At 36.0% G+C, this 17,942-nt stretch overlaps 1 protein-coding gene across 1 annotated transcript in view; it reads left to right on the top strand.

The window, feature by feature from the left end:
* Positions 1-463: 463 nt before the first annotated feature.
* Positions 464-17,942, top strand: part of LOC138697570 (fibroblast growth factor receptor-like 1) — a 36,201-nt gene continuing 18,722 nt past the window's right edge. Inside the window, exons 1-4 of the mRNA XM_069822916.1 lie at positions 464-619; positions 7,332-7,425; positions 14,644-14,798; positions 16,577-16,793. Coding sequence (XP_069679017.1) covers positions 7,350-7,425; positions 14,644-14,798; positions 16,577-16,793 — 448 coding nt within the window. The 5' untranslated portion in view covers positions 464-619; positions 7,332-7,349. The remainder of the gene's footprint in view (positions 620-7,331; positions 7,426-14,643; positions 14,799-16,576; positions 16,794-17,942) is intronic.

Raw genomic sequence — 17,942 nt, 5'->3', positions numbered from 1 at the left:
TTAGCAACTGAGAACACTATGAACAATAGACTGTGCCGGTATTTCGCATTATCTATGTTAAGGCGATAGTAGCGATCCTAATGGCAAGCAACTAAAGTTAAGCTGTCATTGGATGCATATTCTCTTACGTATTGAGCTCATGACTATATCACAGTCTAGTATATACAGTCACGCAGCTCAATACGTAGTAAATATGCATTCATAGGTAGTTGCTAACCACTAGGATCGCTACTATCGTCTCATTACAGACAATGCGAAATAGTACCTGCACAGTCTATTGTTCCTAGTGCCCTCATAAACTCAAGCTTCGTTACTGTATACACTAGACTGACTGTATGTAGTAGACTGTGGTGTTATATTAATCTATTATACATTTCATTGTTCTGCTTTCTTTATATTTCGCGCCACTAGTTCAGAGTAGGTTGCGGTGGTCAGGAATGGTAACAAACCGTCCGTTATCGGGTGCTACATTAGTGGGTGGAGGGGGATTCTGTTTGTTTTAGATATCTTGGCAGAGCGACTTGTGAGATCTACACCTTTCATTCCGAGAACACGAGCTTACTGGGACGTAATCTGGTGCGAAGCAGTCTCCTAACGCAGTACTGGAGTCCAACAGAAGGTAAGTAGCCTACAACTGTAAGCCCATTTAATAGTTTTTTTTTAAACTTATTCTATTTGTATAAGGTTAGATTTTGATTGTCAGTGTGCGCGTTTGTTAAGCCTGGAGTTCCAAGCCAATTGTGGCAATGCGATGCACATGTTTTCGTATAAAATCTTATTATTACTTCAAGAAATTTATATATTTGATCTACAATGCATTATTTAATTTTTAGGCCTAGCAGCTGATTGTCATACAACTGTACCCAAATTAGAATGAGAGAAGTTTGATTATGTAGTCCTATTGTATGTCCCAATGTAACAAGAACACCGTGTGGTTCGTCTAGTATAAGTTTACACTGTCACGAAATCGATATATTTAGAGAGATTTTACTGCTTATGTTTGTTTGAGCCGTAATCTAATCTCTTCATATCACTGTCTCATTTGAAATGTTATGATTTAATACTTCGTGCACTATTGGCGATATCTTACTTCGTCGAAGTCGCTCGGTTTGTATGAGAACGTGAATTCATTAAGAGTTTGCATATAGGTAATGTACGAGAATTCGGGACCGCACATAGGACCACAATATAATTTTTCTATTCGTATTATATTTTTTGTCCAGGGGGCATACTCGTCTTTTACGAAAAAATCATTTTTACGAGTACTTTCACAAAAAGAGTAACTTATTCTCCCTGGACCAAAAACATAATAGGCTACCTATACCAACAATTCGATACCTTAATATGGGGTGAATAGGGACGAATTTGTACTATTTTTTATTTCTTTGTGTCAAAGACTAAATATAATAATAATAATAATAATAATAATAATAATAATAATAATAATAATGTGTTTCTGTTTTTGTTTGTAACGAGTGAACAAATAAACACTCAGTATTATGTTTATTCTTTGACAAAAAAAAAGTAAAAAATTATATAAAGTCTTCCCTGTTCACCCCATATTACGATAGTGTAGCCACCGGCGTAGCTCTGTCGACTTGCCTGCCGATCTGAAGTTGCATTCGGGCGCGGGTTCGATTCCCTCTTGGGCTGATTACTTAGTTGGGTTTTTCTCCTAGGTTTTCCCCAACCGTAAGGCAAATGTCAGGTAATCAATGGCGAATCCTCGGCCTTGTCTCGCCAAATAACATCTCGCTATCACCAATCCCATCGACGCTAAATAATATCGTAGTTGATACAGGGTCGTTAAATAACCAAGTAAAAAAATATATATTACGATAGTAACATAAGTGGCATATGTGCGGTTGTAAATTTTATAACATTTGAAAGATTAATTATTAAAAGGCAAGTTTTTGTTAGTATTTTCTAAACGACTATTGTGAAATAACCTGAAAAAAGTGTCACTGTCCAGGGGGCGTACTCTGAAGGTGGTGTTGTGTAAATTGTTACATGTCATCTGCAACAAAGATAACTACACATGTTCGGTTACTTTTTGACTCTACTGGTATAAGTAGTAACATGAGCTGCTGCCAGCAAGCCAAAGGAGGATAGCAATAGCAAAGGAAGCTTTTAATAGAAAAAGCATCTTCTGCGGACCTCTGGAAAAAGAACTAGGAAAGAGACCAGTGAAGTGCTTTGTATGGGGCAGAAACATGGGGATTACAACGAAGTGAAGAGAAGCGAATAGAAGCATTTGAAATGTGGATATGGAGAAGGATAGAGATTGTGAAGTGGACAGACAGAATAAGAAATGAAGCTGTGTTAGCAAGAGTGGGTGAAGAAACTGATCAGGAAGAGGAAAAGGAATTGGTTGGGCCACTGGTTGAGAAGAAACTGTCTCTTAAAGGGTGCACTGGAGGAAATGGTGAACGGGAGAAGAGTCCGGGGCAGAAGAAGATATCAGATGATAGACGATATTAAGATATAATGGATTATATGTTGAGAGAGAAAGACAAAAAATAGAAAAGATTTGAGAATGCTGGGTTCGCAATGAAATACCTGCCTTGAGTAGAAAACTATGAAAGAATGAATGAATGGCCAAAGTAAAAAAAAAAAAATGCGAAATCTATCACCATGTTAGCAGCGTGAAAGCTGAAAGAGGCTTTAGCGTAATGAATGACATTGCCACTTGTGAAATACGTATGCTTACAGTCTCCCGCTTGTCCATATTAATGACTATTAAAATTATCGGCTAATATATGAAATAATGGGACACTGTCCCATTTGTGTTATTCTGGTTGAGCCACCGGCGTGGCTCAGTCGGTTAAGGCGTTTGCCTGCCGGTCTGAAGTTGCGCTCGGGCGCGGGTTCGATCCCCGCTTGGACTGATTACCTGATTGGGTTTTTTCCGAGGTTTTCCCCAACCGTAAGGTGGCTACCAGGTAATTTATGGCGAATCCTCGGCCTCATCTCGCCAAATACCATCTCGCTATCATCAATCTTATCGACGCTGAATAACCTCGTCGTTGATACAGCGTCGTTAAATAACCAACTAATATATATATATATATATATATATATATTTTCCGGTTGAGAAATCGTCGCCTCGCTACTAACACACGAGTTCGTCCCGCAGCTGAAGTGAACGAAATGACAGTTTGGAACCTATTTAAAAAGAAAACAATTTTGAGTATTGTATTATTGTACAGTAAAGTAACCATTGTTTTCCCTCTTCCCTACTCCGTGTCTGTCTGCTGACCGCTTTTTTTATTTTTATATTTAATTTACTAGCCGTACCCGTGCGCTCCGCTGCACCCGTTAGAAATAAATATAAAGTAATTACATAATTAAAATAGGACATTTGATCCAGGGAACATTCGTGTTTGATAGAAGGATAAATCGTTTAATATGTTACGTACTTAATTTAAATTGTATTTAAAATATTAAAATGCGATCATTTTGATCCAGAGACACTCATTTGGTTCAATGACAATTCCTTTAACATGTTTCTTAATTGTTATTACCAATTATTTTTGGAAAAGCGAAAATTAACAGAAAAATTTTGGCTACAGATTTATTAATTAATATTATATTATATTATATTATATTATATTATATTATATTATATTATATTATATTATATTATATTATGTAAAAAGTGTGTTGATAACGGATGTACTCGAATTAGAAAGTTTTTAATTTGTTGTGGGAGCTCTTGAATCTCAGGAGGAACAACTTTTACAACAGCGCAACATAATCTGCTTGGCTCATTACCCAATTTTTTTGCATTGCATTTATTGCATATGTATTTTATGTATTTTAACACGATTCAATTGAGCATAGTTAAAATTTGAATTATAAAATAATGGATTGCTAAGCTAACGTACTATTACTGCATACTAAATCAATACACTCTCGTTGTTCGTTAATTCTCTGAGATAAAAATGAATATGTTCATAAACATTATTACAAGAAATACAGGAAATGAATATACAGAATAACCTATCAAGTTTTCTGTGCGTAAGAAGCTATTTTAATCTTACCTGTCCTCAATTCACTCAAAAGTTACTGTAATAACATTATAGCATTATGTCCATCCAGAGAAACTACACTTTCCAATGATGAAATAATTAATTATACAAATCGATTAATTTAGCTTCCGATATATTACTTCATACAAACACAGAAACAATGTCTGTAGGCTATGTTTCATAGCTTTCGATTGTTGTGTCCAAGGCCCCTTATAGACGAAGTCATTTATTTTTTATTTCAATACACCGCCTTAGATGGTAGTTATTTTAATTTTAAAACTCATTTATCTCATTAAATATCAGTCCTATCAACATTTTTCAGAGAATAAAACTTATCAGAAATCATTTTTAAAGAAACTTTTGTTATGTAACATATTTCACAAAAATCAATAATAAGCGAGTTATTTCGATTTATTTAATTCAGGCCTCCTTATAACCCCCCTTTTAAATACCGGTAACGTATTTTGAATGCCATATAGCCTGTAATCTAAGTTACAACGAACTTAATTTATATTCCAATTTTCATCGAAATCGGTTCAGCCATTATCGCGTGAAAAGGTAACAAACAGACAGACAGACAGACATACAAACAAAAATTTCAAAAAAGCGATTTTCGGTTTCAGGGTGGTTAATTATATATGTTAGGCCCAATTATTTTTGGAAAATCGAAAATTACCAGAAAAATTTCGGCTACAGATTTATTATTAGTATAGATTTATTGTGAGCCAGCACACCCTTGGTTCATACTGTATGCTGAAACCAACTTACACTCACAGTTTCCTTGAGCTTGTAAACCAGTAAACCACCACAGTGCTCTGGTCTGTGGCTAGGGGTTAAATTAACTTATCGGAGTTCAGCGCCGTTTATGAATCAGTTGCTGCACACCTGCACTGCCGTGTTTTTTTATAATCTCTGCTACAAAGCATTTATTTGTAAACATAGTGGAGATAAGGAGGTACCGGTACTGTCGTCTAGTGAGACTGTCATACGCTAAGGTTTCAGTGCAGCGCCATTCGTGCCTGTTACACATGGTGTTAGGAGTGCATCACACAGATTTGTAATGTTTGCTATGTAAAGTTGCGGTATCTTTGCGGCTGGTTTTACATAGGTTATTTGTCGCACAGTTTTGTCTCGGATGTATTATTTGCTGAGTTGCTTGTAACTCTTCTTTTGTCTGAGCTACTGGTGAGTGTGTTATCTACTTATCTTATTATTTCGTTGAAACAAATAACCTAAAATAAAACTTATTGAATAGAATGTCAATACGGCGTTACAACGAACTTTACTGTTGATTTTCTAGTTCGTCATTTTTTTCCTGGCTATTATATGCTTAGCCTATTTAAATTGTGTTAACTCTTGCTAAGTGGTTTTATATTTTATTTTATCTGTCTTAGTATTTATTTTATTATTGCAAATAATTTTGTTTTATTATTATTATTATTATTATTATTATTATTATTATTATTATTATTATTATTATTATTAATGAATTAATTTGTATTACTATCTTTGTATCATCTCCGTCACGGTTATTATATTATTATTATTATTATTATTATTATTATTATTGTTATTATTATTGTTACTATTATTTATATTATCAACATTATTATTGATCTCTGTAAAATTTATGTAGACTACTGCACTGTACCCGAGCACGAGTATATGCTTATTTCGGGTATCAATTCATATGTATAATTTCAAATTTAAATTGTGAATAAATTAGAAATTAGACTTAATTAGAAACAAAAACAAAAAACGGTTCAAAACGCATGATTTTTCCGCGAGATACATAATTGGAGCCCGAGGGCTACAAATGTACTGAGAGGAAAATGTATCTCGATTCCGTGGTGTATATGGTGTATATAGTATTTTTTCCAAGGCCACGGCTAAATTATCATATTTTATATTATTTCTCTTTATTGAAGTTTGCTGGCACTATTTATATTAAGGGCATATGCACTGATGCAAAGGAAATGTCATAGCAACGTTCTTTTGTTTATATTATGTTGTTGTTTTCTAATGCCAGGCGTTTGACGATAAAGTCATTTCTTGCACGCCAATATTTTTCAAAGATATTGTCATGGTCAGCCACTGAAGCACAGATTTTGAGGTGTTCCGAATCTATTTCTTGATTTGAATTGCACAATGGGCAGTTAGGGGACTGATATATTCCAATTCTATGCAAGTGCTTGGCCAAACAGTCATGACCTGTTGCCAATTTAAATGCAGCTACAGACGATTTTCGTGGCAAATCGGGAATTAACTGTGGATTATGATGCAGAGAGTTCCATTTTTTCCCTTGAGATTGTGTTATCAAATTTTGTTTGTTGAAGTCTAAGTATGTAGATTTAATAAATCTTTTTACAGAGTAATACGTAGATTTAGTAACAAGTCTGTAAGTAGCAGTGCTGCCCCTCTTCTGTTTATATTGATTGTATTGTTAGGATGTGTATGTGCAATGCAAAATGGATAGTTTTGAAGAGCCAAAAGGAATAATGTATGTTGCTAGCGAGGCAATTTCTGGTTTACTGCAGAAAAAGTTCAGAAGATTATATGAAGGTGCATACATTCGTTTTAAAGAATGGTGTTTATTGAAGAATGTACAAATGTATTCAGAAAATGTCTTGTTGATGTAATTCACGGAAAGAGCGAAGGAATAAAAATCTACGATATGGGCACAATATTCTATGTTAAGATCTTGTTTAATGGTAAATGATAACATTGATATTACTAAATATGGAAAACGTATTGCATTCTTAAAGAGGAATTCAGTTAGATATTGTGCAAAAAAAAATTAAGTAGTGTTCAGGGATCCGTATTTAGCTACTATATAATCTTCAATAAAGCTAAATCATACGTGCCGCCATTTTCAGCTTAAATGTTCACCATCACCAAACAAAACAATTTGCAGTTTATTCACGGCCACCTAAACCAATCAGCTGCTCGCTACATGCTGCTGTTGAACGAAATAACGCACAAGATGCCCACCGGGGATGGGTAGCTTTCAATTGCTGCATGCATTCTCATTTTTAGTGGAAAAGGCATGCACAATTGAATGCGTTTCGTTCACTCTTGAATGCGTAAAATTTTAAAGAAAAGTTGAACCGTGTGGATGTATCTTTTCATTTTTAACTTCATCTCTATAAAAATCTCTTAGCCTATAAATTCAACGATTTTCACTTCCAAAACCATCAGACGTATCTGATCGCTAGTTTCCCAGTTTTTAACTATGTAAATAGTATTTATTTAAAAATGTAATTTATTTAATAGGCCTATTGATGTGATTCTTTTTTGCAGATAATCTTCTATATTATAATGCCGCCATTTAAACTACAGAGGATTGTTATAATATTCTGCTGGTCCATTCTTGCTGTTGGTGGTCAGTATCCAGGTAAATATGAGAAATCACTTAAGGAACTTACTACTTAATTACGACTAACTGACTTTAAAGTATAGTTGTCAATGTTGCCAACTTGATTCTTGAAAACGCTATAAAACGACACGTAGGCTAAGTCACTGAATTTACAGTATAAATACATGTAAAATGATATTATTTTGCTTCCACACTTGCGGAGTAACGGTCAGCGCGTCTGGCTGCGAAACCTGGTGGCCCGGATTCGAATCCCGCTCGGGGCAAGTTACTCGGTTGAGGTTTCTTCTGGGGGTTTCCCTCAACCCAATACGAGCAAATGCTGGGTAACTTTCGGTGCTGGACCCAGGACTCATTTCACCGGCATTATCACCTTCATTTCATTCAGACGCTAAATAACCTGAGACGTTGATACAGCGTCATAAAATAACCCAATAAAATAAATAAATATTATTTTGCACCCGTGAGAGTTAAAAAACCGCTAAAATCCCATATCAGCAATACAGACTTGAAAATTTGTATGCCCCAAATTAACTTGAAAAACCACCAGAAAACACTGGTAGTTGCAGTATTTATTTTTATTTTTCATCACATAGACGAGCGTGCCGGAATTTTGTTCCGCAGGAGTTCTTTTACATGCCAGTAAATCTACTGACGTGAGCCAGTCGCATTTAAGTATACTTAAAAGCCATCGACCTGGGCCGGGATCGAACCCGCAACCTCGGCACAGAAGGCCAGCACTCTATCGACTGCGCCACCCAGACTGTCAGCAAAAGTGAAAGATAACGACAGAAGAATTTAATATAAGATATTCCAGCAAGCAGTATACGTCGACATGGTCCAGCTCCATGCGGGTTGTCATTGATTTCGTATGTTGTAGACCATTTGGTATGTTATAGCCTGAATCCAACGTTTTTCATGATCTACCCAGGTTGTGATGTTCTCATGGTAGTGTCGCTAGAAGTGACATACTCAAAATATCTTTAAATGAATGAATAAATTGTGTTAAAACCAGAGGCGGCTCTACAATAAGAACTGCAGAGCTGCAGAACCGCCATTTAAATGGATCTGAAAAAATTAAAAATATAAAACGTGCTTTCATGTAATCTAGTTCATTGTTTCATTTATTTTTCCAATTCATTCTCCTTCGATTCGAGATTTTACTGTCTGTAGGAACCTTGAACTGTTCGAGAATTTTAGCTGTAGTGTACTTTTCGGATCTGTGATCGGCAGTTGCTGAAGCTCAACGTAGGGTAGTCGGCAGCAGAAAACTGGTTTTCTTCACCCTCCCATAAGACTGCAATAGAGCTGCAACCGAAGCAGCTCTATCCGAATGAATATACAAAAGAACCGTCAACACCCTCATGTCTTTATGATCTGCGTTAGAACACATAGGCTTCTGGACTACTGTATATCATTACAGTTCCAGTGTGTGTGGGTGGTGTAATGTGATTAGTCAGTGTGTCTAAGGAAATATTTTATATTAAAAATGAATAAAATGAAAACCTAATCGACCAGCCCTTTTCGAAATTAAAAGAGAAATTGCATGTTAACGTAAAAAATTAGGACGTCCTACACAAAAATTTAAATATTGAAATCTCTGAAAAAAGTCGAGGAAATCTTGTAGCCTACTAGTCATTTTAATACCGAAATGTGTAATGGAAACGATTGGTTTTTTGCTGCGCTTCATGAAAACACTTTCTCCCCCATCCGTGTATCCTGTTTGGAGGAGAAAATACATGAACAAACACCGGAGTGAAGGATTTAGTTAATTTGACTTAAAAAACTAGAAAAGCATGTGGGGCACAACTCCACTACGTGACTAGTTGTACCAGGTGGGAGAGGTGTAGCGCACGGGTGGTCGGAGTACAATTTCGAGTGCACAGTCAACTTCGAGAAGGGGCTGTAATTACACGCGTTATCCGATTTAGATGCAATAAACAGCATGCGTTTGCTAAATATACTATTTTTCATGCAGAACTGCCAACCTTTGTAACCGCGGGCCGCTACTGGTTAAAACTCTACGCTGTCTGTTCTTTAGAGGTACCTTCTTATTATGTCCGCTATTTATTCCGAATGAAAGAACAAAGTTAATTTGAGGGACTGGAGATAACTTACGTGTCAAGAAATAATATGAGAAGAGCAAATGACTCGATAAAACACTATCCAATGAAAAACGCGACTATAAGAAACTTTGGAAAACCGAAAAAAAAAAATTAACGTACCTGATTGACTGCACATGTTTTAACATGAAATTATCACACGAAAACTAAAATTCGTAACATTCATGTGACGCTGTCAGTGGACGTTACACACATCCCTGATTCCGCCTGCGAAATCATTAAATACCGCTCACATGTCTGGACTGATATTTGGGCTGCCTAAACAAAAATGAACGACCTAAATCAGATACCTTATAAATACCGAGCAATTGGCCGTCTAACCTGCCGAATACAAAGACCTAGTTTGAACTAGTCAGAACTTCACTTTAACTTTTCTGGTGGTATCGAATGTATACTTGTCTATACTTCGTTCCATAATATCTGACAGGAGAAGTAAACATTGCTGGCAGACGAGAGAAGTATATTGCTATTCAACCAATCGCAGAGATCTCATTCCATGCGTATCTTTAAGTTGGGCAGGGGTAGAACGCTTTAGAGCGCCTAACTTCAAGACAAGCGTGGAAATTGGTTGAATAGCACATTCACAATGAAAATTAAACATAACCGTAACATAAACACAGAAGTTTGCGCCCAGGCTACCAAATGGGATCATTCACAATGATTCACATAAGCATTGACATAAACATTACCGTAAGATGTTCATGCTTATGCTTACGTGATTGGCAAACAGAATACAATCGTGGAGCGCTGAAGTATACGACAGAATATGAGGAAATGGCGTCGTTGTTATGTTTCCATGGTTACCAAGTGTGTTTGCTGTTATGTTTATGTTCCCATCGTGAATGATGGTATGACTTCTTAATTTTACCGTAACGTTTATATTCTTCATTCACAATGAAAATTAAACATAACGTAAGCGTTAACTTAAGAATATAAACGTTACGGTAAAATCAAGAAGTCATACCATCATTCACCATCTACTGATGCGTTACCAAGACCTTTCTCTATTCGTCGTAATACAGATCAGAGATGATGTTTAGACCAGCGAATAGGGATTATAATTATTATTGGGAAAAGCTCGGAAAAAACCTAACCAGGTAATCAATCCAAGTGGGAATCGAACCCGCGCTCCAGGGCAACTCCTGATCGAGAGCAAGCGCCTCAGCCGACTGAGCTACGCCGGTGGCTCCATGTTTGTTTTCACCTGCTAATTGTTGACACAACCGAAATACGTGTAATAAAAAAATAAACATTTGTACAATAGACTAAGCCCACCTACTTTTCTTACTATGGGTAAATATTATGTTAATTCAAGGAGAAAGAATAAAGTCCAGATCAAACTTAAACGCTCCACATACAAAGGACCGCAATGGTTGAAATCAGTATATTTTTTTTCTCTAAATAATAACAGGATGTGCTACGTCTTGTAACTTATAATATTCTGTGTAACATAACCGCCTCTGTGATAAGCAGTCCTCGGCGTAAATCTTTGTGGTACAAATTTCACCGCCATGTTGTGTTTAATAAGGGATCAAGCTACCTCTCAGTATGTAGCCCAAGTTCTGTCTACCGTGGTGAGAACTCAGAAAGAAAAAGTGTCTACATACTTTCTTATTATAAGACTGCGAAACTTCATGCATTTAAAAGTTGGGAAATATGCATGAATTTATGCACTTAAAATTGCTTATTTACTGAAGATAAAATATATGCATTACTGCTTAGCCAAAGTATTTCTTGAGTTGCTACTTTATTCTTGTCATAATATATAACATATTTTTATAATAAAAATAATGTAGAATTGACATTATTGAAATTCTAACATACTGTAAATATGGCAATATAATTTGCAAGTTGATACTTGAAAATACGAAAACCAATAAAATAAACCATTAAAAACGTAAAGAAAAACTACAAAAAAAAAAAAAGCCTTGTCCTATGACTTGAAAATCTGATAAACCAATCGAAGAAAAAATTTAAGTTATAAAGAACTAAATCTTTTCAGTTTAAAAACTCATTTGTTTCTCACACAGTTGACAACATACCACTCAACCGTCATTAGGGAAACATTTCTTCTCCTCTTCTGTTTTCTCATACGTTAATAAATTTAATTAAAATATTCCTACTTGATTTTTCTTCTAGCCTTTTAAAGTTTTTTCACCAAAGACTTCTTAATACCTGTTTATCCAAGCTTATCAATCCTGCCATTTTTGTTAACGCAATAGTAAAAACTAAATGAATAAATGACTATCGAAGAGATAATATGCTTCATTTACATATTATTATATCAATTTTTGAGCGTGTTACTTAATACTTGAGATGAAGGATGAGTGGAACGGAGAAAAATTCTTTCCGGCACAGGGATTTGAACCCGGGTTTTCAGCTCTACGTGCTGAAGCTCTATCCACTAAGCCACACCGGATTCCCGTCCCGATGCCGGATTGAATCCTCTCAGTTTAAGTTCCACCACTTGGGTTCCCTCTAGTGGCCAACCTTCATGCTCTGCGTCATAGATGTATGACAGTGGCTCAATGTCCATACATGTGCAGAGATGCACTCATTATGAGTGACTAAGTGGCCGGGATCCGACTGAATAAGCGCCGTCTTAAATCACTAAGTGATTATTTTTCATATATCATATAATATTACGATCATATGTTGACGCAGAATTTCTGCACGGAAAAATCATATGTACTTCGGTACATCGTAATAATTAAGGCAACTAGTTACCGGTAGGCCTACTTCATTCAGTGAGTTAAATATATTGTTGTTTACAGGAGGCTAACGAACAATAACTGAAATCGGTCACTTGGTGTAAGAATGTTTAAAACGCATTCAGCTTTCAAATAATATTTTGTTGTTAAAGTTTTAATAATGAAATTACTGTTCCTCATAAGGATTTTCAAATTGTAAAAATTGAAAAAAAAAAAAAAGTCAGTAAATAAATAAAAATCGACGAAAAATACTCAATATAATAATCTTAAATGCAAAATAGGCATATAATAAAATATCCATTTATTAGAAAGAACCTCCAAATACACAAAACATGCACAATGAACCTGACTTTATTTTGAACCTTTAGGACATTTTCAGCAAAATATGTGAATGCACACATATGTAAAAATAAAAATATGCATTTGCATAAACTTGCACAGTCTACTCGTATGTACCTATTTTTAAACGTTCCGCAACAATTAGTCTCTTAACAATGTTGCAAATGCGAAAGGAATGCAGAAATGATCCATAATCAGTTAAAAATGTTCTTCCAGTAAGGATCAAAAGAACTTTCTGACCGCTGGTTGATAAGTTGGGCAACTATTTTTAAAAATAATCAGAATTTCAATTCTTAAGGTGTTACGTAATGCTCCAAATAAATAAAGTCTCGATAAAATTTGAGCCTCTTTAAATACACTGTTGACCTTTTCCAAACTTCGTATTGCGTCACGTGAGATGCAACAATGCTAATGAATAATTGATTAAATGGCGATCTTACTCCTTTTAATTATGTAAGCATGTGGGGCATGTAAAAGAACTCCTGCGGGACAAAATTCCGGCACATCCGGCGACGCTGATATAACCTCTGCAGTTGCGAGCGTCGTTAAATAAAACATAACATGTGCGGCTTACAGCTGTTTCGGTGCTACTTAACACCATCCTCAGAGCCTACTAGATCTCGGCGCTATCTCAACTTCGCTGCCTGTTGTGTGGGTGCGTTCATGTGATAAGAGTTGTTTCAAATAGTGTGTGTGTTCTGAAATTGATCTGTGTGTTGAGAATTTGATTAGGGTGTGTTTTAGTGTGTCTGTATATTTCATATTGTTCTAGTGTGTTGAGTTTTTGGGTTTTGGGTTGTATGTGTAGACTTTCCATGTCTGTATTTACGTTATTGTATGTGTGGTATTTTAATAAAGCACGCAGTGTTACCATAATATTTCAGGGTTTGTAAGTTTAAAGGAAATTGGACTTTCACGAAAAAAAAAAAAAATTGGTGTCACAAATGCCACATAGGTCTACCTTATTCTTAGATGTTTTGCGGTTTCTCAATAGTTCAGTTCCTTTATAATTTTGCAGTTGGTATTTCCGTGATTAGTTTGTTTTCTTGGACCCTACCATTCAGAAGACATGCACAAGTGAAATTATTTACTGTGCACACAAATAAGAAGGTAAACTGTAGTTTCCTGGCCGTGTCTTTGATTGGTATAGTAGTTAACTTGTCTGCTGTATTTACCAATAGGTCCATAGGTCCCTGTTTCGATTCAAGAAACTTTTCAAGGGTATAACATCTGGAAGAGCCACACGACATAACGAAAACCATTTTTTTCTGTATCGTGTATGCTGAAAAAGTGTATTCTGTGAAAATCTCGAAATTGTTATTATTTTTTCTTTAGCATATTGTACTTTCTCTTTTAAACTTCGTAAAATGAGAAAGTAATTTAGTGTATTATACATCACATATTCATTATATATGAGGTCTCGCCTACCTCACTGAATATTACACGACTAGTATGAAGTAGCCAATGTGTATTATCACCATTTAATTCGAGAAAAATTCGTTCCTGCACCGGGAATCGAACCCGGGACCTCACAGCTCTACGCGCTGAGTGCTCTTTCCAACTGAGCTATGCCGGGACACGATCCACGGTGCCGGCCGAACTCCTCTCGTAATGTTTTACGGCCTTACTACCAGCACTTTAGACAATGTAAATCATACATGCAGGAGCGCATATTTAAATGACTTTGTATTAATGTATTATAACTTAATAAACTCTGATACACAATTTTTAGGGGGAAAAGAACTGGCCACCCTACTCCATTATCTCCTGGCCTAGTTGCCTCATAAGTGGTGCCTTCTTGGTATCACTTGTGAGGTTCAGACCTGTCTTCGGACAGTTGGCTAAACAACAACACAATTTGTGACAAACAATAACTGCTTTTTAAAAGAAACACTCGAGAGTAAAAATAAATCGTAATAAACTAACAGAGTCTTGTGTAAGGAAAAATAATTTCTGTGCATACCTACGCTGAATTTTATTTCGTAAAAAGCAATAATATAACGCTCGTCTTTTTAATTTAAGGAAACGCAAATAAACCAAAGAATTTGTTTCTCTGTTCTATTAAGATTGGCTGCATCAACCTCATGTTACTTCACCTCCACCAATCCACATCATGCAACCTGCTGGAAAGGAAATACAGCTTCCATGTTGGAATAAAAGCAAATCAAACCTCTCAAGTCAAGAAAACTTCAAGTCTCACGATGTTGTGTGGCACTACAAGGTAATGATAGTTTTCTATATTTATTTATAGTGTTCATATTTGATAATATGTTGATTAATATATTGTAAATTGAATGAAAGTGACAAACATTATTTTCGTCAGTAAAAGGCCTTTAAGTGTGGTGGTGCGAATTTTATGCGTTTTTGCATATTGACATCCAAACGTTTCGGAAAATGTACGTGTTCTATCATCTACTGATGCGTAATACAGATCAGAGATGATGTTTAGACTGTCAAACACTAAAATGATATCAGTACCGGTAGTGTCATTTCTACTCCATTCATTCATTCATTCATTCATTCATTCATTCATTGTTCTGCCCAAGGGCAGGTCTTTCACTGCAAACCCAGCTTTCTCCAATCTTTCCTATTTTCAGTCTTCGTCTTTGTTTTCTCATATGACCCACTTATCTTAATGTCGTCTATCATCTGATACCTTCTTTTGCCCCAAACTCTTCTCCCGTTCACCATTCTTTCCAGTGCTTCCTTCAATAGGCAGTTTCTTCTAAGCCAGTGACCCAACCAATTCCTTCTCCCCTTCCTGATCAGTTTCAGCATCATTCTTTCTTCACCCACTCTTTCCAACACAGCTTCATTTCTTAGTCTCTCTGTCCACTTCACACGTCCATCCTTCTCCATATCAACATTTCAAATGCTTCTATTCGCTTCTCTTCACTTCGTCGTAATGTAATGTTTCTGCCCCATATAATGGTACACAAGCCACCGGCGTAGCTCAGTCAGCTAAGCCGCTTGTCTGCCGATCCGGAGTTGTGCTCAGGAATGGGTTCGATCCCTACTTAGGCCGTTTACCTGGTTGGGCTTTTACCGAGATTTTCCCCTACCGTAAGGCGAATGTCAGGTAATCTAAAGCAAATTCTCGGCCTCATCTCGCTATCACCAATCCCATGGACGCTAAATAACGTAGTAGTTGATGCAGCGTCCTTAAATAACGAAGTAAAAAATGCCACACTCCACACAAAGCACTTCACCGATCTCTTACTAAGTTCTTTTTCCAGAGATCCGCAGAAGATGCGTTTTTTTTCTATTAAGCATCCTTGGCCATTGCTATCCTCCTTTTTACTTCATGGGAGCAGCTCATGTTACTGCTTATAGTACACCCCAAGTATTTGAAACTGCCCCAACTGTATGGAAGCTTGGCGGGAACATACCCTTTTTATAAAAACAGACTATAGCGAATTGATCGAAAATTTTCAATGAGGACGAAATTGATCTACAGGGCTAACATTTTTTTTAAGATACGTGACCATGACGCTTATCAGTTTATGTTATCGTGAACACAAACCGTTAAGTTCTTTAAAAAAAAAAAAAAAAAAAAAAAAAAAAAAAAAAAAAAAAAAAAAAAAAAAAGTTGGTGCATTGATATTGACATTTTTGTATCGGGCCTATACAAATTTGGAATTTGACTTACCTTCAAGATCACGAAGTTAATAAAATTAAGTACGTAAATGTCTTAAGAATTTTGGTTAATTATTATTTAACGTCATTATTGAACCGAGACTTCGGCGCGAATCGGAGTCACGTGGTTATCATGGTCTTGTCATGGCCATCTTGACAATCGCCTAATATAAATACATGTTCAAAGTTCTAAAAAACAAAGGAATAGTTATATTAAACTCATGTTAAACATGCATTTATATATAAATTTGTTCAATGTTGGCCATGTTATGACTAAGAATGTGACGTCACGCCGTAGCCTGTCTTTCTCGTTAACCACGTGGAGAGTTGTAAATGAGCGTATTGATTTAACACGAATTTCAGAGATGCGGACTTGGTTACCACCTAACGTCATGCCAGAGCTCAAGCAGTGTGTCTTGGACAGCCATATGCGGAAATAGAACGAATCCATGTTCGGCCACACTGGTGATAAACATCACGTCTGAGGGAAGTAGTGGACTGTATCGCTGCTCTGTCTCGCACAGGAACAAGACCTCAAGAAATTTCAAAGTCACGCAGACATACGAAGTGGAAATTATAGGTAAGCTGACAGTAATAACTGAGGGGCTATAGGCCTACTGAACTTCACGAATTTGTAATCAATAAAACTAGGACTTCAATTTATGCGCATTCTTTTAGTGGTAACGCAGAAATTTGCTTGTTTTAGTATGTACGTGTGTTATGGTAAATTAAGTGTTTTTGCATGTATTTATTAGGACATTATTTTTCATCTTAGCATATTTTCGCTCTCATTATGGTTAGCAATTTTGACTTGTAACATCTATATTCGACCTACATTAATATAAAAAATGAAAGGATTTTGGTGGATTAGAAATTATACTGGTCGCCATGGAAATACTTACGCCTACGTCATATCCGTTAAATTGAACCATGTGAACGAATCCATTCCTGTGCAGAAGGGGAGTTCGCATACTTTACAGCATACATGGGCACAATTTTCGGTTACGTGAGGCACTCGATTTGAAATAGTTTGTTTACTAGGAGAGGAGACTGCAGAGTAGGATGGGAAATATATGTAAACTGCTGTGATCTGCGTCACCTTATCGTAATTGCTAAGGTGGTCAGTGGCGAATTATTAGGAAAGCGCTTGGTTAACGTGAGACTCTCAAAAACTTTTATTCAATTTGGGCAAATTAATTCGGCAGCTTTAATCATAAACCTCATTACTTTTTCTCCATAGCTGAATTGATTTAAATCACAGGCGAGAAATTGCATAACTAGCCAATAATATTCCATCACGTTGTCTACGTTTATTTTCTTGAATTTTCTGGCGTTTCTCAAGATTACTTAATAGATTTGCACGTTCTCGACCTAAAATAATTTCAGAAAATCATATTTCGTTTTCTACGCACATTTGATATTTTTTTTATAAGTTTCTTTTGGAGATAATACGTACAAACAACATTTAATTCCTCGTAGGCTACCTTTTAATGCAGCGTGTTTAAGGTATAATGTCGTATTTAGTATACTATGCAAATGTTAAGATCATAAATTTTCTTCGGAATGGTACGAAAAATAACATTTAATTTGTCTTACCTTCTAATTCAGCATGTTCTTTATGACATAAGGAGTAATGTCGTTGTATATTAAATGTATTAATACCTAAGAGGATTTTCGAGCATAACATACATCGATGTTCTCCCCTTCTAAACAGCAAAAAAACTCTTCC

Source organism: Periplaneta americana, chromosome 4 (genome assembly GCF_040183065.1).
Source record: "Periplaneta americana isolate PAMFEO1 chromosome 4, P.americana_PAMFEO1_priV1, whole genome shotgun sequence".
Taxonomy (NCBI): domain Eukaryota; kingdom Metazoa; phylum Arthropoda; class Insecta; order Blattodea; family Blattidae; genus Periplaneta; species Periplaneta americana.
The sequence above is the reverse complement of the archived record's forward strand: the minus strand, read 5'-3'. Positions and strand labels throughout refer to the sequence as shown.